The 26261-nt window shown below is 43.2% G+C and overlaps 1 protein-coding gene across 1 annotated transcript; it reads left to right on the top strand.

The window, feature by feature from the left end:
• The first annotated feature begins 9926 nt into the window (after positions 1-9926).
• Positions 9927-13261, top strand: LOC129323462 (uncharacterized). Its single transcript, XM_054970000.1, is given in 3 exon segments — positions 9927-10274; positions 10276-12023; positions 12826-13261. Coding segments are annotated over 3 exon segments (2532 nt in total).
• The last annotated feature ends 13000 nt before the right edge of the window (positions 13262-26261 follow it).

Here is a 26261-nt window from a genome sequence, read left to right as displayed (position 1 = left end):
TTAAGAGCATCATGAGCATAAAAATTCATGTAAAACCAAGGAGGAATCTAGTGGTACCTTACAGGCTAACAAAATTTATTTCACCATAAGATTTGATGAGTCAGAACTTAGTTCCTCAGATATAAGAATTATTATCGTGTGAAGTCATTATCTATGAAATTATACTGCTGTATCCCAGCTGGCCCACTGGTCCCAATATCTTTAATAACTGCATTTATCCACCTCAAGAGCACAAGAAGGAGCAAGTATCTTGGGGAAATTCCATCAGGCTGCTAATCTACGGAGCAGTGCTACATCAACTGCATACCAACACACAGAAGAGCCAACTGCCAAGTGTTTTACGTAGTATGGTGATTAGAGACAACAGAGTCAAGGCAGTAAGCTTGATTTCTGCATCAGCATCTGCAGGAACCGCAGAGTGATGCTGATCCTGGGACACAGCAGGCCAGGGAAAACAGCACTCTTAATTTCTATACAAGGAACCACGTGCAAACCTTTCTTCCAGAGACTTCTGCATTAGAGCTAAGGCAGCACAGGATACTGCCTCATTCCTTCCCATCGTCATTTAACAGACAGCACTTGTGTCACTAGGAAGTAAGGAAAAGATACTTCTTTGCTGAAGGATATGATGTTTAAAAAGTGCAAAGTCAGCTAGTCTGTTCAATAGGACATGACCAACACAATGAAGAACAAAAGGATGTTCTGTCTGATACACTGTTTGTACACATCCACCCCAAAAGGGCTTTTGGATGTGAAGAGCAACAGAACATCTATAGCTTTCCTGCACATGACTTGCTGCAGCAGTAATATAATTGCCATTCTCAGTTTATTCTTTACATGGCCATGCACATCTATAGGTTTTGCCTAAAGCCTATTTACTCAACTGAAATGAAAGATTTTTTTCACTGATCACACAAAACACTGCAAAATTTAAGCCTTCCGGTTCTCCAAATGTATCTGTATTTATATCCGGCATTGAAGCCAGATTCAAGAAGGAAGCCTCATACAGACCCATACTCTGGGTCCCACATGTAGGATCATAAGCAGTGCAAGAGCCATTGTGATGTAGTGGTTAGAGTGCTGGACTATGATTCTGCCATGGAAACACAATGGGTGACCTTGGCCAAGGCACACGCTCTCAGCCTAACTGTGGCATTTTGCCCCCTTTTTGAGACCTGTATATTGCTGCCTCTCTGACTTTGTTAATGTTTCCAAAAGATTTGGGCTGCCATCAAATGCTCCTGTCTTAGAGTTTCTCTACACAAGACATCTGACACATGTTCTTCAGGTGTCAAGAGAGGCGATGTTAGCTAGGAAGCGTAGTTTTGAAAGACGGAGCCGGCAGAGATCACTCTTGAGAGGACAGATTCTATCAAAGCCCTCCACCACATCTGGCATCTCCCCTTCTGGAAACTTTGCCTGTCCGAGGCTTGGTTAATTCAAAATTTTAAGCAGCAAGGGCGGCAGGGTAAAAACTCCGAGAGAGGAGACAGTCCAGAACACTAGAGACAATGGAGGACTAGGAGAGAATCCATTCCCTCTGAAGTGATCTCCACTGGCTCTGTCTTTCAAAACTATGCTTCCCAGCTAACATTGCATCTCCCGACACTTGACAAACACGTGCTCAGGCATCTTGTGTAGAGAATACCACAATAAAGAGGACACAGCGTCCTGTGAAACTATATAGACTAAACGTTACATTTACAAAACACAACTACTGTTCATATGCAAAAATGGAATCTCATTGTTATATCGACTTCTCTCAAATTTCAAACATCGTCCATCCAACATAACAACATGGTTAATGGTCCACCAAAAGTCCTTCTAATATATCCAATTTTATTATTTCCTTTCAGGCAAGAAGCCGCCGTAACCACAAGGGTACCTCTCGACGGTCAACAATGGTAGTCGTCACATGGACATAAATTTAGCACCAAACTAGCACCATCTCCCGCTGAATGCTCACCTTATTCCGGTTCTCTTGCGATTTCGCCATTCTCCCCAATTCATGCTTTGTGACTTTTTATGTCGGCTTTATCCACTTCCATGTGAATGCCCTGGATTGACTATGAACGCACCAAAATGCTCACTCTCCCCGATCATCTGTCTCACCTAACACTGATTCTCCTGCCCTACACTCCCACAAGCCCCAGCACGACCCACAATTAAGCCTCAGAGTAATTTTTTAAAAAAAACATCAGCCATATAGCGCTATAGCACTATTCTGCCATGGGTGGGAAACCTCTGCTATCTATCACGGTTGGCTTTTGGGTTGGCCCAGCACAACATTGGTATAATAGAAGAGTGATATAGCGCAAATATGCAAAAAAAAATTTTTTTTTAAAGGGGCGGGATTTTTAGGGCCCTGTTTCCAGAGGCACTTTGACTGACCATTGAATTGCGCTTTTCCCTTTTAATGTGACTGACTGGAAGCGCAAGCAGTCATCAAAAGATGGGAGAATCCGTTCTAATAACGATAACAGAAGAAACGATTTCTAGTGCAAAACTGACGAAATAAGGGCCCATGTGACGACGGCCAAAGTTTCTGGAGGACAAGTCACTCACAAGGTGGCTCCTGGAGGGTTGGCAACGGGTGCGCCAGCATTGGTTGTACCTTGTTTCGCTACTCCTTGCTTCTTCACCAGCCTTATTTCAATGCAAAGTTATCATTCTCAAACAGTTTCGATACATTATAGTCAGCTTTCTCTGCTCTCGTGTAGAGAGACTCTTTAGTTCCCTCAGTTTGACTTGTAGCATAGGAAGGCTTTATTATATTTGGTAGAATAACAGAATGGTTAGCATGGGGGGGGGCTGTGAAGAAAAAGGGGATCCTTTATACTAGATGAAATAGATGTTTTATTTAAACAAAAGTAGAGTTTATTTACAAGTGCAATGGTTTCAGACTACTTCATAAATGTACTGGTTTTAAAACAGGTACAGATTTTTCATTGTTTATAAACAGACTCAGTCACAAAGACTTATTCCCTCACAGTTCCACTTAGGTTAGTAAAATCCACAAAGATAGTCAGATTCAGGGTTGGCATATCTCTTGGGCATGAAAGCATGGGTTGTGTGATGGGAGGACCTACCTTGCATGTACATGTAGTCTGTGCATGGTCCTGAGCATTTCTGCGTTGCACTGGGAATGACATCACTCCCAGTGCAGAAGCTACAGGTTGTACGTGGAGATGATTTGGTAAAAATCAGCCCCAAACACTAGATATTGTTCTTGGCATGGAATGGCAGTGTTTCAGAGCGCACGCCAGAATGCTGCAGGGTTTCTACACCCATTCCCGTGCCTCCTCCCCAACTCGCCAGGTGAGAGGTGGCAGGGGATGGAGGCTGGGAGTGGGGGATCCCCCACCTGGGGACTGGTAACCCTATTCAGATTACAACACATCACTCCTCCCTCTTTCCCCCAGAACAGCTCTGACCAGCACTAGAACTACAAACGGCATTCTTTCCCTCAGAACAACTCTGACTAAACTGCAGTTCACCCCAGTATACAACTACCATCCAAAAATAACCACTCACTCATCCTGTCTTATCTTAGAGGCAAGTATTTTAAACTATAGTAAACTTACATTCAAAACATTAAATAGTTAAAATAAAATACACAAAAATGTTTACATGGCAAAACAGTACACTAACTTTACTCACTTAGTTGTTCTGAGGATAAAATGGAGGAGCTATAAGCAGCTTTAGATTCCTGTTGGGGGGAAAGGGTAGCATATAAATGAAGTAAATAAGCAAACATACACAGGACCAAGTGAGAAGTGACAGCCTCCCTGGGTTTATACCTGTGTCTGCTGAAACCATTTTAATTGATGTGTAGTTTTTGATGTGTAGTGGCCAGGAAGCCCTACAACTAGGGCCTCACTGCTGCACAACTATTCTGGAGGGCAGCCTCATGGCTCTGTGTTAAAAAAAAAATACAAATCAATGTAAATGGTGTCAGCAGACACGGGTATAAACCCAGGGAAGCCATCACTTCTAGCTTGACCCACAGAGGCAGCCTTGCATAACATTGTGGCAGAATGGCCCTACTGACCCGCAAACCCCATTCCATTTCAGCCCTCTGAGGCATATAGGCATTCAGCAGTTGTCCCTAGGCTGTGCCCAGCAACATGCTGCTCTCCAAAGTCTGCCCAAATCTTGGAGAGGTTTTCCTGCTTCTCTCTGGTATTTCCATTGCTACCAGCTGGTGAGTTAGGGTATTACCTGTTAAGAAGGCAAGCACTCCTATCACTCCATCCACAATGCCATTGAAAGGCTTTTCCTAGTGTTCACATCTCTCACTACCAAACTACCGGTTACATTGGGGACAGCTTACTGCACTTGTGAACTCCAAGGGAAATAGTTATCTGACAAACAAACAACCAATTGCTTCCCTTCTCCAGCACCCATTTTAGATAACATACTAGAATGGTGGAGGTCTATTTTTTTTAAAAAAATCTGCTTCATTTATACCCCACTTTTCTCCCCAATGGGAACCTGAAGTGGCTTAAATTTTTCTCTTCTTTGTTTTATCCTCACAACTCTGTGAAGTAGGTTAGGCTGGGAGAGTATGACAGGCTCAAAGTCACCCAGGAAGCTTCCACGGTAGAGTATGGATTTCAACCTGTCTCTCTCAGATCCTAGTCTGACACTCTAACCACTATACCACGCTAGGTCTAAGTGGAATGGTTATTAGGTCTCAGTGGCTCTCAGGTCTAATATGGTATGGAAAACTACCACCAGCATTTAAAATAGAAAAGGATTTATTGAGAGAAAAAAAAGACCAAACACATACTCTGCATAGCAACAGATTGACCACGGAATACAAAGATATAGTCCAAACTTGTAGTCCTCTGTCCCTCAGCCCAATACATGCCTTAGCCATTCTTCTTCTAAGCCAGGCTCTCTTAGAAGTTATGCTTAGCTAGAAGCTTCCCATTACTTTGGAGTATTTGTCCAGGCTGCCAGGTTTGCTCCACATGATGATGGAGGCCCTCAAGACGGAGCTCCAGTAAGAGAGCTCTTTCCTCTAGATGTTATCTGCCAAAAATGACCCTGCAAAAATAGACCCTGTTTTCCTCAAGTCCGTGGAACTTGTTACCTCTCTTCCCACCCTCCCTATGGGTCATTCCTTCTCTTCCTGCTCTTCCCAGGAAAAGATACTATCTGGCCTCCCCCAAATTTTTGTCCTCTTCAAGGCATCACATTCCTGATAGGGTATGAGTGGGCTCTTTCAGTGTTCTTTGCTAATTAGAGGCATTTACATATCCAAGCCTTAAGTACTGGGTGTGTGGGAGAGCTATCAATGAGATGGGGGGTACTTGAGAGCAATTAACTTCTCTCCTGTTTTCTTTGTGCTGATAGAGAAACATCTTAAAGGTGGGGGATCTGTAGCCCCCAAATGGAATCCATTTCTCTAGAACACCCATCTTTCTATTTCACCCAGTGTTGTCCTGTACGTATGGGCAATTGTTGATTTTGCCCATTTTCAGGGTAGCACCTACAGAAAGTCTGGTTCAGATGAATGAAGCTGTTTTTCAAGGTCTGCCCCCAAATTCTCACCAAAAAGAGGGTTAACACAATTCAGCATTTAAGAAACATTTTAAAAGCAACATTCACAATTCTAGGAGAAAACAACATGCATGTATGGCAATATTAGTCTTCCAGGATAGCAAAGCGAAATGAAATATGGCCCAAGTGCTGGTTGTTGACATGATGGTTAGTCCTTGGAACAATAAAGGTAAAAATATTTTAAATACTAGTCTTCTGCTTGTAGCCCTTGTAACAACAAATGGACACATTAGGCTCATTACAGAAAAGGAAACAGCTACTGATTAATTCTGTTAAAGAAAACATACATTCTTTAAAAAAACGAGTGGCTTATTCTGCTCTGTCCCATTAATCTAATTCTCTAAATGCATAAAACTTCCCAAGACCCCAAGTGCCAGTCACTCAGTGGGGATCTGCTGCATATGGGACAAATTTTGTTTGGACTCATTGATAGGCATCCAAGGATTCCCTGTGAACAATCATTTAGAAAGCTTTCCCTTTCCTGGTCCTAGCTCACTATATTTCTCACTGATTTCCAGGGCTGTCAAAACTAGTTGCCAAAAATTGTTTTAACAAAGATACAAACCCACCAATAAAATGCAGAAAAAAGATCAGTTACTATGGCAATTAATCCAGATTCTTGACTTCCATGCTCTTTATATATCTAATCTGCAAATTTGCTAGAGATTTTTGACAGAGCCATGGATGATCTAATTTTCTGGAAAACAGAAGTCTGTGAAAAGGCAATCTCACACTGCTGGGGGGCAGTGTGGCGGTGGAGCTGTGGGGCATGCTGAAGCCCAGTTAAGTAAAAAATCACCCATTTGGAGGCAACTTTTACGGAACTGGGTTTCAGAACACCCTGTGGCTCCTCTGTAACCGGAGCAATAGGTGAGTGTGGGAACACATGCATGCACATCTCCCCCCACTGTGCCTTCCCCCTTGCCAGCCAGGAGAGCAGGGCTGCGGGAGGGGGTGTGGGATTAGCAAATTTATATTAGTAAAGACTATGGATTAATCATATAGCCATAATATTAAGCTAGCAAGAAGCATAGGATGGATTCTTTATGTTTTAAAGTAAGTGGTCTCTGCTCTTTGTCCACCGCCCCCCCTTCTCCCTAGCTGTACATGGAAAGAGAGAATGTCTATCCTTGAAGATAGATAACTGGACATTCCTGAGGGTATATGAAAAGGGCAAAGTCAGAAACAAAGGGAGAATTATAACTTCCACCCCCTTCCCCCTTTTGGAGAAGAGAGTTTGTGTAGAAAAGTAACCAGTTGTGGAATGAAGGGAGATGCTGCTATGGAGACCAAGAAAGGATGGCAAATGATGTTGTCGCGGGACTGAAAGGTGGACAATAGTCCAATCTAAAGGTGTAAAAGAGATCAGGTGCCTTATTTTGAATGTGACTTTCGTTTCTCCAAAATGATGTCTCAAGCCCTTAAAAGTAACATGTGCGCTCCTTTGTTCGGGGGTACATTCTGAGCTCATCTTGTAGCCTGTACCTATATTTGCAAATATACTTTTTTTCACAACAGCCCTTATCTGTCTCACCTCTTCTGTCCAGCAAATTGGAGGGGCAAAAGGAGAAGCACTTTTGTGTTACAGATTCTGGCACCCCAGATGGGACATCTCCAATGCATCCTAGCTTCAGTTGCGAAGTAAGAACTCAGCTGACATCCTGAGAATACGCGCGCACCTTCCCTTTTTGGGATCTCTCTGGCCTTTCAGTGGAGCTCGTACAAGCAGCGGACTGGGGCACTGTGAGAGTCCTCTAGAGGCAGCTAATGGCTGAGCACCGCTCGCAGAGCGAAGCAAAACGGTGAGTGCCCCGGAGCAAAGCGGAAAAGGCAAAAGGAAAAAAGGGAAGTGAATAAAGCGCTTGGGAAAAAGGTGCCGCCTCTGTAAATCCAAAAGTTAGCCTCCGGGAGGAGCTGCGGTGAGAGGTTCGAGCAATGGGAACTAATGAAAGTAAAATTCCTAGGGGAAAGCCCCTAGACTGTGTGGCTAGAAACTGGGAAATGATCGTCGGAGGACCTAAGGGGTTAACAGAAGAGCCTCTCGAGCAGTTAATTTATTTGTCCACACGACAATGGCCAGTTTATGATTTGTACAATGGAAAAAAGTGGCCAGCATACGGGACGTTTGATTTAGCCACTGTGCGTGATTTGTTTGCTTACTGTCAAGATGCTGGGAAATGGGATGAGGTTCCGTTTATTTTGTCTTGGTTACATGCTATGGAAAATCCTGATAAACTACTGGTGGGGTGTGAGAGGAAATTGGGGAAAGTTTTGAAGAAAGCAAATGTGGCAATGGTAACAAAAGACTTAACCCGGTCTGAAGCGAGGGAAAGAGCCCATAGGTTTAAAGAGGGAAATAGGGAAGTGCATGGGCTACCCCCGCCCCCTGATGATTGGATGGATCTGACAGGGGGGTGCCTCTAGTTGCTCCTGGCATGCTTCCTCCACCCCCACCTCCACCTCAATTACAACCCCCTATTGAGTTGCCGGGGAGAGAGGCAATAGATCAACTGCAGCAACAGCCTGCATCACAAGTACAGAGGATATCGCAGCATGTAATCCAGTCCACAGATTTGCAATCTCCGTTGAGTAAGCCCTCCGCTCCACCTTTTGAAAGAGAAGGGGGAGCAGGACAAAGGCAGTTTACCATTTCCACGGCTCCTGTGAAAACAACTCCCTCTCATAATGTGCAAACGCTAGCAAGCTCTCCCCCTTCATATCCTGCCTCCACAGCCAATAAGCATCCTCTAGGTTGCGAGTGCCTTCCTTGCAGAAATCCTGGGTGGAATTTTCCTGATGCAGATACCCCCCAGTCTCCACCTCGCGGAGCACATCCAGCTTACTGCCAGTGTATGCATTGTATTGGGAATTTCTCACCTTCCCCTCCCACTTCAGCTGAAAATTCTGGGGTGTTTAGTTCTGAAGCTTCCTCCCCAGAGCGAGAATTGTCACCTCTTCTCATGGCTCATTTAAGAGAGCAAGCTGTTCCAGGACAGCAGGAGTCTGCTTTTATTTATGTGTCTATGAGCATGCATGAACTTCGAGCCTTGCAAGAAAAATTACCTCCATACAGGGAGGACCCTGACAAGGTGGGAAAAGCATTTCAGCAATTGTGTGAGATGCATCAGCTGACTTTTGGTGATATTCAACTAGTGCTCTCCCAGATTCTGACCCCTGAGGAGAGAACGTTGGTAACAAGGAAAGCCCAAGAGCTATTTAGGGCAGAAGAGGCAGTGAGAACAGCAGCGCAGGGAGGGGCAGCAAGGAATGTAAATGACATAGTGCCCACGGACGATCCTAATTGGGGGCATCAGACCCCAGCTGCTAGAACTAGACATGCCACGTACCGGGCTTACATCGTAAAGGGGATGAAGGAAGCAGTGCCCCGCCCAACCTGTTTGAATAAGATTTGGGTAAAGCAAGGAAAGGATGAAGATCCTACTACTTTTTTGGGCAAAGTCATGGATGCTTTTCGGAAATGGGGAAATATGAACCCTGAGGACCCAGACAATCAAAAGATGTTAAATGCTGTGTTTGTAGGGGGCGCTGTAGATGATATTAGGAAAAAGCTACAGAAAGATCCAGACTGGGGAACCACCAATATTTCTACATTGCTGGATAGAGCATATCGGGTGTATTTAACAAGGGAGAGAGAGATTGAGAAACAGAAGACTATGATGCTAGTACAAGCTTTAACACACACACAAGGAGTGGGAGGAGGTCGAAGGGGAAATGGAGAGAGAGGAGGCAGCACCCAAAGTGGTTGGGGAAGAGGAAGAAGAGGAGGAAGAGGAAGGGGGGAGCAACTTATGCTAAAAAGAGATCAATGTGCAAGATGCAAAACATTTGGACATTGGATGAGGGAGTGTTCATTGAACCAGGAAGACACTCAGAGAGCTAGCATTGTTGACCCCGCCTACCGGATGTTTGAGGAAGAGAAATAGGGGAGTCAGGGGTTGCAGCTCACACAGACTCCACTCAACGAACCCCTAGCAAAAATACGAGCGGGGCAACAGGTCTACTCAGCTCTTGTCGATTCTGGAGCTTCTTATTCAGCACTTCCAGACATTCCAAAGGATGTTTTCCCAACTGATCACCAAGCATCTATATTGGGGATAGGAGGAAAAGTTGCTGTCCAACCCTTTCTTACTCCATGTCCAGTTGTATTAGAAACAGATGATGGGGCCACCTGGCTGGAACACTCATTCTTGTTAACACCTTCCTGCCCAATAGCCCTCCTGGGAAGAGACCTCCTTTGTAAGCTAAATGCTATTATTGAATTTTCAGACAAAGATGCCAAGCTCCAGCTGCCTGTTCACCAAGGCCCAGAATATATGGCACTACTGTCAGAAGCTACTATGCCACAATCTAATGCATCAATTGAGGATTCCATTATAGAAGTCAATCCCCAAGTATGGGCAGCCCCAGGGAATCCAGCAAAGGCTAAAGGGATACCCTTGATAGAAATCAAACTTAAGTCTGGAAAGGGACCAGTCCAAGTAAAACAGTATCCACTCTCGCAAGAAGGGTGTAAGGGGTTGAAGCCCATTATTCAGGACTTGATTAACGAAGGGAAACTGGAACCTTGTGCATCACCCTTCAACACCCCTATTCTTGCAATCCCCAAGGGGCCAGAGAAGAAAAAGTGGAGACTCGTCCAAGACTTAAGGGCTGTAAATTCTATAGTAGAAAGCAGGTTTCCTATAAGTGCCAAATCCTCATACCTTGTTGGTCAGGATTAACCCAAGTCATTCTTGGTACTCAGTGGTGGATTTAAAAGATGCATACTTTTCTCTGGAACTCCATGAGAATTCAAGGGACTTATTTGCTTTTGAGTGGGAAGATCCAGATACCCATGTGAAACATCAATTGAGATGGACGGTTTTGCCCCAGGGCTTTGTAGACTCTCCTGTTATATTTGGCACCACCCTGGAGAAGGCCCTGCTTGATTGGCCAGTCCCTGAGGGAGTCCAGCTTCTTCAATTTGTTGATGACCTTCTTCTGAGTGGGAGCAGCAAACAGGCATTACAGGCTGCTACTGTGAGCTTGCTGAACTTTTTAGGAGAAAAGGGATACCGAGTATCTAAAGAAAAGGCTCAACTCTGTAAAGAAGAAGTTTCTTATTTAGGCCATCGATTGCATCAAGGGACTAAGAGACTTGCCCCAGAAAGATGTGAGGCTATCTGTCGCCTTCCCCTACCGAAGACAAAGAAACAACTACGAGCAGCCTTGGGAATGACAGGTTATTGTAGGTCCTGGATTCTGGATTATGGCATTCTGACCCAATCCTTAATAAAGAAGACAGCAGCCAGTGAGCCAGAACAATTAGTATGGAATTCTGAAGAGGAAGCTACCTGGAAAAAGCTGAAGCAAGCCTTGATGAGCGCTCCAGCCCTTGGACTATCAGACCTGTCCAAACCATTTGAATTGTTTGTCTATGAGAAGCAAGGCTGTATGACTGGAGTATTGACACAGAAGTGGGGACCAACCATGCGACCAGTGGCCTACCTTTCAAGACAGCTTGACCCAGTAGCCAGAGGATGGCCTGCATGCCTTAGAGAGGTTGCTGCAGTCTCAATGGCACTTAAAGATTGCCTTAAGATGACCCTGGGAGGAACAGTGAGGGTCCATGCTCCACATGCAGTGCCTGAAATCCTCCAGCAGAGGGGAGCCAAGTGGCTAACAAATTCCCACCTCATCAAATATGAAGCCCAAATGATTGAAAATGATGGAATTACTATTCAAGCCTGTAACCGACTGAATCCAGCCACCTTGCTCCCATATACAGATGAAAAGCTTATTCATGATTGCCTTGAAAATATTGATGAAGCAACAATGGCCAGGATTGATCTAAAGGACCAGCCTTTAGAAAATGCTGAGAATGAGTTCTTTGTGGACGGAAGCAGCTTTATGGAAGAAGGAAAGCGATATACAGGCTATTCAGTAGTAACTGAGCATGAAACAGTGAAAGCGGGACCCTTGCCTGCTTCCTGGTCTGCACAAGCTGCTGAACTTCATGCCCTTGCAAGAGCACTGCTGTTGAGTAAAGCTACCTCTGTCAATGTGTACACAGATTCTAAATATGCTTTTGGGGTAGTTCACGCCTTTGGAGCATTGTGGAAAGAGAGAGGCTTTCTAACCGCCAATGGAACTCCTGTGCAAAATCAGGAACGGTGTGAAGCCCTTCTTTCAGCAATCCAAGAGCCCAAGCAAGTTGCGGTGATCCATATCAGAGGACATCAAAAGGGAGGATCTAAGGAGGCTCGAGGAAATCGCCGAGCAGACGAGGCAGCCAAGAAAGGAGCAAAGGGAGCAGTGTCCACATTGTGTCCTCTAGTGCCAGCATTTCAGCTTCCTCCTCAACCTAAGTATTCAGTGGAAGAAAGACATCTGGCAGAGAAAGAAGGAGGAATTGAACAGTCTGATGGGTGGATCTGTGGACCTGATGGAAGGCCGTGGGTCCCACGGAACCTACTTCGCAAGATTGTAGTGGATTTCCATCAGACAACCCATTATGGAGGAACCAGGGCAGCAAAGACTCTAGCATGCTCCTTAATTCCTCCAGGGTTGACCATAGAAACTGAGAGAGCTGCTCAACGTTGTGTTACCTGTCAGCAAACAAATGCAAAAGGTCGAGACCGTAAGGTGCTCCCTCTTGGAGCAAGACCTTGGGCTTTTAGACCATTTGAGAGTATACAAATAGACTTTACTGAGCTACCAAGAGCACAGGGATACAAGTACCTACTAGTTCTAACTGATAAGCTCACAGGATGGCCAGAAGCCTACCCATGCCGAGCACCAACAGCCAAGATAGTGGCTAAGAAGATAATTCAGGAGATCGTGCCAAGATTTGGAATTCCAGGAAGTTTGGACAGTGATAGAGGAGGACATTTTTCTGGAAAAGTAGTCCAGCTTGTGTGTGATGCTCTCCAGATCCCTTGGAAGCTGCACACTTCATGGTATCCGCAGAGCGCTGGCCAGGTTGAACATTTAAATAGAACTTTGAAGGACACTCTTAACAAAAATTTGTTCTGAAACTGCACTAAAATGGCCTGATGCACTCCCATTAGCTTTAACCCTAATTCGAGCGGGAGGTCGGGGAAAATTGGGAATATCCCCCTTTGAGATGCTATATGGGCAAACTTTCCCGTTAGCTGCAGAAAGGGATAACAGAGGACAGTGTAGTGGGGAAATAGGTGATAAGCTGTTAAGAGAATATGTATCTGCCTTGCAGTCTCTTTTGCATTCCCTCTACAGGTCTGCTGCGGCTGTCCAGCCACTCCCGTTGGAGTTTCCGGTCTACTCATTCCAACCTGGTGAATGGGTCCTGATCAAGTCATGCAAAGATGAACCATTGACGCCTAAGTGGAAGGGACCCTATCAAGTGTTGCTGATTGCTGACGCAGCCGTCAAGACCACTGGAAGCTACAAGTGGATCCATCACACCCGTGTTAAGAAGACAACGCCCCCAGTGGAGAACGAGGAAGCAGATGACGGCGGGTCAGCCAAAGGCCTAGCAGCACAGACGGGAGCAGAGAACAAGGAAGCAGATGACGGCGGGACAGCCAACGGCCTAGCAGCGCAGAAAGGAGAAGAAGACGAAGAGCAGACCAGAATCACAGCAAGACAGCCATCTAAAGAGTGGGAAGTCATAGCAGGAGAAGGACTGAAACTCCTGTTTAGAAAAAACTGAGCCTGAGAACCTGAGCCCGAATGGACAGATGGCTTCGCTATAAAGTCAGCAGAGAACATTGGTGGCTGCTGACTAAGCAGAACGCACTTAGTCGTGAAGAGATAGCAGATTTGATTAACCATCTTTTCTTTCAGCCTCTTAGACATCATCCTAACGACAAACACATACTGCAGCAGCAGTGGGTGTGTGAACATACTTGTGTAAGGCTGTATTCAATTATAAATAAGTGGGGTGTCCTTGGAGGCTGGGAGTGGGTTGATGATACTCCTTTCCAACCACTAACACGAGTATCTTATGTGCGTCCTGCTTTCTTTAAGAAACCAGGCTGGGAAAAATTAAAGGGTGAATATAAATTGTGTTACACTAGTCCCCCAAGCTCTCATACCTTAGACAACGTGTGCCAAGCCAGGCCAGTACAAGGAGTCATTCCAGTTGAAGAGTGCCTTAACAGGCAACCGTTCCCCACTCTAGCTGAAAATCTCTTGTGGTGGGAAAGGCGAGGATTTTGGTGTATTCACTGCTGGCCAGGACAGGGACACCGGAAACGAGCAGTTTATGCTCTGAGAGCCCACAGTGAGACGGTTATTGGTACTGTAGGTTCACTCCTGCCTCTGCCAGAGTGGAGAGAGAGAGCTAAGGAATTTTTTTCCTGGGAAGGAAACATTCCAGGGTGTCCTAGTATTTTGCATCCACCTTTAGCTCTGTCCCTGTTTGAAGAGAATTCAGAGGAGAGCAACTCAGAAGCAGAAAGTGATAACCTCCTCATACAGTTTCAGATCACTTGCATTATAACAAGACCTGGTGAATCTCATACATCTGCATCCGAAACTTCATAACTGATTAGCACCTCAACAGGCCAACACCATTAGTTTCAACAGGGGGGAGTTATCAACTAGTTCAAAGGTAGTAATTTTGTAAGCAATAACTGACAGGCCCATTACTTCCTCTATGGCGCCTTACAAAGATATTACCTCCCCCATCTTAAAGGTTGTGTTTTTGATTAAGTTGGTATGTTATCCTATAAGCTGCTCTGCAGGAGCAAGATCTGTGACTTACCTTCCTCACCCTAATGCGTAGGTAGCACATGCTTTACACATGTTCCAAGTACATGTTCCAAGTACATGAATCTCCGATATCAGTAGCATCATTCTCTTTTCTACCCTCCTTAATTAATGTTCCTGAATTAATCATTGGGGCTCTGCAAGATATCAACAAACAAACAACACTCTTTACTAACCCGAGTCAAGCAAATGGTACCATTAAGACCCGTTGGTTTAAATATACCCGCTTTACTTCAGGTTTATGTTTTTGCTGTACACACAGTGGGAGTTGGAATACTCACTTTCCAGGGTATACTAAGAATGCCAACCGGTTCTCCAAGTTAGGAAATTATACTGGATGCAATGATAAATTCTGGCTATGGTCAGCAGGTTCAGTCAGAAATTATACAGAGAACAACTGGTTCTCTAATGCTCAGAATAGCACTCTTTCAGATTTGTATCCTTCCTTCCCATTGTTAAATAGCACCTGGAAAGGTACTGGTTCCACATGTTCAGGTTGGACTCTTAAAGATCCCAATTTATGGTTCTTCTTTGATAAATGGGCGACTAATTATCACCCAGGAAAGTTTCAATGTGTAGGGGTGGGATATCTTACCCTACCTGTCCAAGTGATCCAAGCTAGCAAAATCTCCTCAACTACCTCTCATCGTAGAGTCAAGAGAGAACCACAGAAAGGAGATTTGGGGCAGCTAGTTGGTTTTATGGGACCCACCTGTTCTGATGATGTAATAATTGGGAAGGAGTTGTCTTATTCTGATGCAGCTAGAGATGGAGGCGGTTCCATAACTGACCTCTTGACTCTAGGTGCATATCCTGGAGTAATCGCACAAGAAAACCGTAAGAGTATTTTGGGGTTAACATGTAGGTTAGAGAAAAGTGTCAATGCAACTGCACAGATTGCTAGAGAGTTGCAAGCTGAAATAGAGGACCTACACCAGATAACCCTGCAACACAGGCTAGCTTTAGATTACCTACTGGCTAAGAATGGAGGATTTTGCCAGACAATCAAGGGAGGATGCAAGGTAACATATCATGATCTTAATAAAACCATAGAAGATCATCTACATCAGCTACAAGACATGATGTCACATAACTATGAAGGGATTTCAGACCCTTGGAGCTGGTTGACCTCATGGCTCCCATCCATAGGGACCTGGGTCTACCAAGTGTTGCTCGTTGTAGCATTAATTCTAGGTATAGGCTGCAGTTGCTGTTTCTGTATTTACTGTATTCCCAAAATATGCCGACTCAGTACCGCTTGTATGCCTTCTAGAGCAACCACAGCTACTTCAACTATACAGCTTGCTCGCTACTATACTGATGCTGAAAAAAAATAATTACTTCATACCTGTATTCTTTATATACCCATGATTCTTTTATATACACATATGTTAAATGTCTTAGTAATGTTAAATGTTTCCCTTGTTGTAATATTCAAGAGAAACACAGGGGGGATTTGTGGGATTAGCAAATTTATATTAGTAAAGACTATGGATTAATCATATAGCCATAATATTAAGCTAGCAAGAAGCATAAGATGGATTCTTTATGTTTTAAAGTAAGTGGTCTCTGCTCTTTGTCCACCGCCCCCCCCCTTCTCCCTAGCTGTACATGGAAAGAGAGAATGTCTATCCTTGAAGATAGATAACTGGACATTCCTGAGGGTATATGAAAAGGGCAAAGTCAGAAACAAAGGGAGAATTATAACTTCCACCCCCTTCCCCCTTTTGGAGAAGAGAGTTTGTGTAGAAAAGTAACCAGTTATGGAATGAAGGAAGATGCTGCTATGGAGACCAAGAAAGGATGGCAAATGATGTTGTTGCGAGACTGAGGCCGATTCCAGACGGCCCTCCCCATGGCGAAACGTCGCGCGTCATCGTGCGGAAAACGCGAAATATCACGTTTTCTCGCACGAGTTTTGCACAACATCGCGCAAAACTCACGCGAGAAAACACGATATTTCACGTTTTCCGCGTGATGACGCGCCGCGTTTCACCATGGGGAGGGCCGTCTGGAATCGGCCTGAAAGGTGGACAATAGTCCAATCTAAAGGTGTAAAAGAGATCAGGTGCCTTATTTTGAATGTGACTTTCGTTTCTCCAAAATGATGTCACAAACCCTTAAAAGTAACATGTGCTCCTTTGTTCGGGGGTACATTCTGAGCTCATCTTGAAGCCTGTACCTATATTTGCAAATATACTTTTTTTCACAACAGCCCTTATCTGTCTCACCTCTTCTGTCCAGCGAATTGGAGGGGCAAAAGGGGAAGCACTTTTGTGTTACAGGGGGGTCGCGCAGGTGGAGGTTCCCATGCCCTGGGATAGCGTAGGATGCTCTCACCCTGTGCTCTGCTTAGAGGATGCTAATTTTAACTTCTAGAGGCCTTTAAACATTGTTTTTTTTCTTTTCTCTCCTTATTCTTTGCTTAGTTTTCTTATATTTAGTTTGTAGTTCTTATCATTTCAAAGCAGCTATGTAGCTACATAGACTTGGTTTTAGCTCTCCACCTCCCTCCTCGCTTATCTATATTAGTAGAGTGAGGGGGTGGGAGTGGTGATTTTTTTAAAATTTGCTTTCACTCTGACATGCTTTCTTAGTTGTTTAATTAATAGTATACATGCTGGCCTACATTCAATTATTGTTGTTTAGTTAGTGCCTAATCAGAGCTAACTCACTAGAGGAGGAGCTGCTTTGATTTCCTTTGGCTACTTTATATTTTATCGTATATTATTTTACTTGTTATTTAAAGTGAGATTGCTATTTAAGAAAACAGGATTGGGAGCTGGCTGTTAGGCCATAGTAGCAGACTTTGCACACTCCAGAACAACCCATAAATTATTTGTGTTGCTGACGCCAGCTCGCTTTTACTGGCTAGGTGATTAAGTTTGGACTGGGGTGCTCCCTGCTTGTTTGTTTGCTGGCTTCTGTTTCAGCTGGCTGATTTAAAATTTAAATTTTACTCCTCTCATTCTTATCTACTATTTATTACCTATTTATTTTGCTATCTTGTGCTGAAGTGATTCTGAGTGTCTTTTAAATCTCATAGTATCTACTGCCATTTTATCATTTTAATTAAAATCATAATTTTAAATTTACTATTTTTTAAAAAAAATCTATTTTAACTTTTTTTTTAAAAAATGATCTTATCACATACGAACATAGGTGAGTTGAATGGGTAGGAAAAGGGGCTGTTCTTTCAACTGTTAATTCTCCCATCCCAAAACAAAACAAGTTAGACACCTTCCTTACTTTTGGAGTTGAAGCTTCAAATAGATTCCATACCCTATAAGATTAATGGTCAGAGAACAATGCTGCACACCCTACTCCTTTTTTTCAGAAGTCACCCCAAGCAAAAATGGTAGGGAACATTATGAGAGGAAATGGGCAGGGGAGCGCTCTTGCATTAATTCTTCATGGCTACCTTTTCCATTTAATAAGTGGCCAAAACCCTGCTTGTATAATAACAGACTATGAAGGTGAATTTAAAAATGTATTAACTGCAGCTTTTGTCCTGTTGGTAGTTAAGAGTGTTTTGTTTGTCAAGGTAATCTGATGTGCAAATGACCATTTTACAAAGTATTTTGTGGGTGTAACTGTTGCTATATTTTGAAGAGGGAGGATATAATTACATTGGCTAGTGTACTGTTCTGTGGGGTAACTAAGGTTGCCAACCTTCAGGTGGTTAGCAATTATAGAGCAACACGGTAAATACTAATGACAGAAAAGAGAAATTTCCCGTGTACTAACAATGTCTCCTCACTATAGTTATTACAATCAACGATATATTTATTGATACATTTTATATTTCAACTTATTATATAGTATACCCAAGAACCATACCACATATTACAATACAAAATTAGCTTCAATTATGTAGGCGTCATCTATGCTCCAAAACAATCAATTAAAGTGTCCCGTGCTCCAAGTGCTGTAGTTATTACTATTAAAGTGCAAATGCTTTCTGGCAACACCTGACACAAATTATCATACATAGAGTCAATTTCGCCTTATATTTCAGTTCAACATAGGTACAGTCCGAAAGTAATCCCAGATACTGTGAAAGTCACAGATCACATGTAGACCTTGGTTGTATTCTTTAGGTGCACATTGATAGTTCTATGACCATAATTCTCTCTAACGGATGGTCCAGATCCCCATAAGGTCCGTTTCCAAAGGTCTTTTTCAAAGAGCACAGTTGTCAAAATTTCCAAGTTTACCACTTCATGTTAATTTCCGATTTACCAATTTCCTTCATCTGTAAGGCGAAATTGACTCTATGTATGATAATTTGTGTCAGGTGTTGCCAGAAAGCATTTGCACTTTAATAGTAATAACTACAGCACTTGGAGCATGGGACACTTTAATTGATTGTTTTGGAGCATAGATGACGCCTACATAATTGAAGCTAATTTTGTATTGTAATATGTGGTATGGTTCTTGGGTATACTATATAATAAGTTGAAATATAAAACGTATCAATAAATATATCGTTGATTGTAATAACTATAGTGAGGAGACATTGTTAGTACACGGGAAATTTCTCTTTTCTGTCATTAGCCTTCAGGTGGTAGCTGGAGATCTCCCGGAATAACAACTGATCTCCAGGCAACAGAGGTCACTTCCCCTGGAGAAAATGGCTGCTCTGAAGGGTGAACTCTATGGCATTATATCCCACGGAGGCCCCTCCCCTCTCCTCTCCAAATCCCGCCCTCTCTAGGATCCACCCCCAAATCTCCAGGAATTTCCCAATCTAGACCTGGCAACCCTAGGGGTAACTCATACTCCCCACGTACGTACGTACGTACGTATGTACACACACACAGACTTTTATTTCATTCTTTTTGGACCTGTGTTTTGCATAACAGGACTTTTTGCAAGATAAAGCTTTAATTTAGAATATAATGAGATGTTATTCAGGGACACTTATTCTGCTCCTAGTGTATTCCTCTGCATGATTTTCACATCACTCCTGTCCTGTCCCTCTGGTAGTCAGCTTTCCCAGGTCACAATGCTTGGACACTCTGTCACCCAAGCCCCATGAAACCAGTTATCTATGTCTTTTTGCCAATATGCTGAATGAGACAGCTAGAAAAGTAAATCTTTCTCACATTTTGAATTATGTTTTTAGTATAATTCCACTTGTTTAGATATCTCATTCACATGCACACCAAACCATACACACACACACACACACACACACACACACACACACACACAAAATGTGGAAACCTAGTTGAATAAAAAGAAGAGAATCAAAAGTCTTCCTGTCTTCCCTTAAAGAGAAGAATGTTGAACTATATAAAGTTTCTTCATTCATTTAGATAGTTATAGTGTTTTTCCCCCAATAAGGGAGGGGGGACTGAAAGCAGCTGACAAGGATGTTCCCTCATCCTCCATTTTACATTCACAACAACAGCCCCCTGAGGTAGGCTAGGCTAGGCTAAGAGAGAGAGATCCCGAGGTCACCCATCAAGCTTCCATGAATATGTTTCACCCTTTCTGTATATGCTTTTCTATGAATTCCACATCAGCATTAACTATTGTCTAAACTTCTCGTTTAAAATATTTCCTTTTTTTAAAGCCTTGCCTTTAGGGAGGAAACAAAGAAAAAAGCTTTTTCTTACACACATACACTCTTTCTGAGACCAATACTCTCTGCCACTCTGTTAAGCCGAGATAACATTTTCAGAAGGGAGGAGGGGGGAAAGAGGAGGGTGTTTTTTCTTCTTTTACAAGCCTTCTTTCTGTTTGGGACAGAACAAGCTGATTCTCCTACAAATATGGTTGTATAGTAACCATAATTCTGGGAATACTTATTTAAATCTCTACAAACCACCAGAGAGAAGGGGTGTGGGGAGAACTGTGTGGGTGTTTGGTGGACACCTGGAGAGAAAGGAGTAGTGGGGAGAGACAGAGCTCTTTACACATGCATACCTCCAGAGACAGCATTCTGTGTGAGAGATGACACTGCTCAATGACTCAGCAAAAAACACACTACAGCTGGTAGTGAGAGAAGGGTGCTTGCTTGACTCACACAGCACTATGTGGGGAGGGGATCTCACTACTGATCCTTTGGGACTGCCTACTGACTCACCCAAAAAATGCCAGGGTGTCTTCCTTTTTTTTTTTCCACACAGGGGAGATGGGAAACCGCCACAAACAAATGAGCAGCTAGTGCAGACATGCACATAGTTACCCAATAATAAGTAAATTAAAAAAAATTCTCTACATGAAAAACATTATTTTCAGGTGTCCTGGAAAGAGATGGTAAATGATCATTAAACATGTTACTTAATTCGCCCAGTAGAACCCCTTCACCAACCTTCCAAGCCACTGAGTAGGGCTCACACCACACATAGACCTTATATGTCAGTGCTTAAAAGGAATGAGGTACTGCTGATTGCAATGTTGCTAGATGCCTAGGAAAATTTTCTTAGTCATCTGGTTAAACAAAATGCCTGACTGTGGACCATTTAGTAGAAATCAGATTATTGAATTTAGAGGATATAACACTAAATGCTGTGGACAAGAGACTGTTGTTGCCTTCATGACCTCCTTGAAAGCAAGACAGATTCATTTGTCTGGCTATTTTAGGAAACAGAATACTGGACTAGATGGTGCTCTGTAGAGATGCAGAGTAAACAGCACTCTAGGCAGTAGTGAAGTCTTGGAGATACAAATGCTTCTAGCTAGCATAGAACAATCAACAGGCCATCTCACACCCTGGCAGGAATGTGACACCTGGGAGAGGACAGAGGCTTGGGGAGGTTAAATGCCAAAAAATATCTTTTCCTGGGAAGGACAGGAAGAGAAGGAATGACTGAGGGGGTGGCAGCTGGCAATAAACTCCTTGGACATGAGAGGAACAGGGTCCATTTTTCAGCTGATAACATCTAGAGGAAAGAGCTCTCTCACCAGAGCTCCACTTTAATGGATTGCCTAGGCAGGAGAAGGCAGGCCGCAAGATCCCCTGCCACTGACAAGCAGCCCAGTCAAATGACCATGCACACACTCCAGCACAATGACGTCGCTTCTAGTTACAGCAGAAATGATATCACACAAGGGCCAATTTCTTAAGAATCAGCCCCAAACACAGCATTTTCACAATGTTTGGGGCTATATTGGGATAGCCACCCCAAACCTCCTACTCTGGGTGCTGATAACAGCCACTCCAGCAGGCAGGCAGGATGTACTTCCCTTTCATTTTGTGAGACTGCAAGCTTTATCTTCCCAAGGCCTTGGCTTTTTAATCTCTGGGTTTGTTCTGGGGTGTACCCACGCAGAGTCATGAATTCCAGAGTCATTTTAAGTAAAATTATATTTATTAGCTTTAAGGAGTGTTGCAAAGCATAAAGCACTCACACACAGGCAACAGACATAAAATAAAACACGCTTACAGTTGCTATCTAAAAACTTTAAAAGTTTACTACCGTAAACATCTCTGGTTAGCATCCATTTGTTGTTCATCTTACCCATCTTGTACATTGCATGCCCCCTCCCTGCCTACTTGGTCTGGCAAAAGGGACATGCCAAGATGGAAGAATAGAGAAGGGAACTGAGTGAGCTGAGAAGACCGCTTTTTCTAGAACTCAGCACGTCACCTGGCAACTCAAGAGCCAATCAGGGCCAAGCTGTTAATTAGCATTATGGCTGTGGGAACATCTAGGGAGGACAGATAGAGACTCCCAAGGTCAAATCACTGGAGAACTCAGAGCGGAACTACCATTGACAAAAGGCACAGGTTGGACACTTGTCAGCTTCCCTCAAGTTTTGATGGGAAATGTAGGCATCCTAGTCTTGCAGCTTGGCTCTCTGACAGCTGTCCAATGGACTTTTCAACTGTCACTTGTCCAACATTCCACCAAGCTGCCTACATTTCCCATCAAAACTTGAGGGAAGCTGACAAGTGTCCAATCTGTGCCTTTTGTCACTTGTGGTTCCGCTCTCAGAGACTGCTTGCAGGTGCTGTTGATCAGCTTAGCCAGCACATTTTAGGTTAGGCCAAAGCCTGCAGACACTCACAACACTGAACCAAACTTCAGCCATTCTCACTAGAATTCTGGTCTTAACTGGCAACTTCCATATAGGCTGATCATTGAGGAACTGGCTCTCACACAATGCCATCATCTCCAGTGTGATGTCATTGCACAGGAGCACAAATGAAAAAAGGTTAGTACCTGCACTCCCCACCCACTACCACCACACCCCTAAAACTCCCACTGGTGGCTAGGAGGGACTTGGCAAGCCAGTTGCAACCACTGATAAGTGGAATAAACAGAGAGATGGCAGCCTAGACAGACTCCAAAGTAACGGAAATGTTCTGGCAAACTTTAACTTCTAAGTTAAAGAGCCTGACTTAGAATAAGACCAGCTAGAGCACATAGAGCATGAGGGACAGAAGAATTGCATGTTTACACATTTCTTTAGTATTCCTTGCTTAGTTTCTTACTGTGCTAAGAGTATGTGTGTGGACTTTTTTACTTTTAATAAATTCTTTACTATTTTGAATGGTGGTAGTTGTTTTCTGTACCCTCCACCATTCGAACACGCTATTTAAAATGGGTGCCAGGAGAAGGGAGGTGTTGAGTTGTTAAATCACAGATTCCCCAGGAGCATACAAAAACTTCCCTGCAATGACCAGTTGCGGGGTAGCAGGAGACATGGGCACTAGGAGGAGCCTCAAAATCAATGGCAAGATGGGAAGTAATTCTGGTATTATAAGGCTCTCTCAGCGAGTAATTCCTAAAACAGCCAGTTGGTGGCAATGTATTGCAGAAAGAGTGAGGAAGAAACTCCTCCAAGGTCAAGTGAACCAGGAGAGTGGTGCATCACTGGGTAGAGGCTCAGGATGGTCACTGGGCATCTAGATGCCTCAGGTCAAACAGATCAGAGCTTATGGGTCAGTGGAGCTGTTCCACCACAGCTTCTATTTCAAGAGCAATGGACCATGCTAATTCACAATTGTCAATAGAATTCTGAACCTCAGGAAAATCATCCCCCCGCTCCCGCAAGTTTCCATGACTAGGGGAATAGTATTACAGCATGTTTACATGTGGAAGCAGAAATCTGAATCCAGGATATTAGACCTGCAGCCCAACAACAAATGTGGGGAAATATTTAAAAGCTGCTGTTCAAGTACATTAATGCAGTTTAACCCCTGCAAAAAGTGAATTAAGCAAGAGTTTGAGGGACCAGTAAGAAAAGGAAAACTTTTGCACCATGGCCCTCATACAAACTGAGTCCAGATACGCCTGTTTGGTGTAGTGGTTAAAAGCGCAGGACTCTAATCTAGAGAACCGGGTTTGATTCCTCACTCCTCCACTTGAAGCCAGCTGGGTGACCTTGGGTCAGTCACAGCTTCTAGCTCTCTCAGCCCCACCCACTTCACAGGGTGTTTTGTTGTGGGGATAATAACATACTTTGTAAACCGCTCTGAGTGGGTGTTAAGTCATCCTGAAGGGCGGTATATAAATCAAATGTTGTTGTTGTTATTCATAATAATAATTAATTAAGTCCCCCGTGGTGAACTCTCAGTGCACATCAGATCAAAAGCTCTAATTGTAGCCACAAAGACAATCTGGGCTGGTCTCTCCTTTTTAGACTATCTATCACACTCACCGAGTGAGCTTCATGACAGAGTGAAGATCTGAACTATGCGTTCCCAGTCCTTGTTGAAGACTACAATAATAGAGGATAATCAATAATATTCACACATGAGCGTGGACAATAACTTTAATATATTCAGAGATAAGAGACAAGGCCTGCTTTGAATCTCACTCACTACCCTCTCATATTTTATATGATTTTTCTAAAGGCCAAAACAAACCCTGCCAATTTTTTCTGTAGTATAAATGGCTAAAATTTGATCATTGCAAATATCATGCCAATTTTATAAATGTGTGAAAGTGTAAGAGATACAGCTAGGTGACTGGCAGCACTCACCAAAGTGGTTGATCTGGGAGGCAGGGAGGCAGCTGCAACCAAAGTTCTGATACTTTACAGGGGTAAAAAGAGTTATTACAAATAGATGTGTATAACATTACACTGCAAAGCACAGATCCAGTGAAAAAATTAAATGATCCTGTCAGAGCGCTGCTGTGTGTCTCTCTGTTAACTGAATGTAACACTTTGTGCACCTCACAAAGTGAGGATTCTGGCTCACAAAACTATGCCAGATTTATTTTATTTATGTTATTTATTTATGTTATTTATATTCTGCCTTTCTCACTGAGACTCAAGGCGGATTACATTAGATTCATTCATCTTTATGGTGTCACAAGACTGGCCTTTTGAGTAAATCTGATTGTAAGCAGTCACTTCAACATGTCCCCAAATGGAAGAAATATATAACTAAGAATGCAAAACAAAGGGGTTTATTGGTTTTTATGAATGCACATCCTTTCATTATCAATGAAGTAGTATTTGCCCTGGATAAGATTTGATACCCAATGTGTTGTTTAAGGCAAATCCATCCTGGTGGACTAAAACCTGGGCTCCTCTTTTTATGTATGTAAACTCTTCTGGTTAAATCTCTAATGCATGGAAACATTCAATAATAGTTCCAGTCTTTAAAAAGGGTCAAAGATCTGACCCTACATGCTATTGACCAATTAGTTTATTTTCCTTTCTAAGAAAGCTTTACACTTCATATTTATATCAGACATACTCAGATATATTTGGATAAACATGTATTTACATTACTGAATTATCTGGATATATTTGGGAATATCCAGGAATCTTGTGTTAAAGGCTGCAGCAACTTGTCCTCCCCCTGCCCTTTTGCAGGCTTCCCAGGCAATAGGAAGAGGCAGGAAGTATTACAGCATATATGCTGTACAAGATGAATCTTACTTAAGTGGAAGCAGCTTAACCAGGTGACCTCAGGAGCTCAGAAACCAAGTGAAAGTCATATGAAGATTATAAGCAAGTTGGCTGATGAGGAAGCATATTTTTGCTGTCTAAGTGATGACATCAGAATAATAACAAACAGCCCAAAGCATAGAGATGATGGTATAATGAACCAAATGGTTTTGCACATGCTTGTGTATGCTAAGAATGGAATGAACAATTAAAAGGTTTAGGATCATGGAGGATGTATGCGAGGAAAAGGTTTAATCTTCTCTCACTGGGCAACCCTCCCCCAATCTTCAAAGCTTCAAACTGTTAATTAGCTTTTTAAAAATATTGGCAGATCTTGTACATGCGTATATGAACCAGAGCCCCCGACTCCTACTTCCTGGATGCTGATGCCATTCCAGACTCCTTAGGCAGAAGGAAGGCACTTATCTGAGTTCTCTGAGGTTACACCTATGTGCAACTTACGAATCCAGACACAGACTTAAATAAAATATCTTCAATTTATTAAGTACAGAATGTTGCTGGCATCAAGCACTTGAATTCAGGCAATAGATATGAAAACAAATAAAACTTTCTATTGCTAGGCTAAAATTTGCCTGTCTAAAAGCACATGAAGCTTGCTACCTACCTACGCTTCTCTCTGTTCAGCTTTTTAGCTGACAGTTTCTCACCCATTTGTTCAGTAAAGGAGACCATTTGCATGCCATGCAGCACAAGGCATATTGAGACAAAGGGAAGCATGGAACCAGTAGCTTCTCTTTCATGTGATGGTAGAATAATGATGGTTGGAGAAGGGAGAAAGGTGAGCTGGGAAGCCATCTTTTCAGGACTCCTGACAACACCCTACCAACTAACAGCCAAGCAGGGCTCACTTGCTTAATTGGCATTGCTAGCTGTGTGAAACTGGGGAGTGAAGATAGTAACTGTGAGAGCCAGCCTCCCAAGGTCAAATCCCCAGAGAACAGAGACTGGCTTGCCGATGTTAGATTGAGCCAAGACAGCACATTTTTTCTAGCTAAGCTGGAAAATGGGCCTGAGCTGACTTACAACACTGAACCAAAGTCCAGTCACTCTTGACAACA

This window comes from Eublepharis macularius, chromosome 2 (genome assembly GCF_028583425.1).
Source record: "Eublepharis macularius isolate TG4126 chromosome 2, MPM_Emac_v1.0, whole genome shotgun sequence".
Lineage (NCBI taxonomy): Eukaryota > Metazoa > Chordata > Lepidosauria > Squamata > Eublepharidae > Eublepharis > Eublepharis macularius.
The sequence above is the reverse complement of the archived record's forward strand: the minus strand, read 5'-3'. Positions and strand labels throughout refer to the sequence as shown.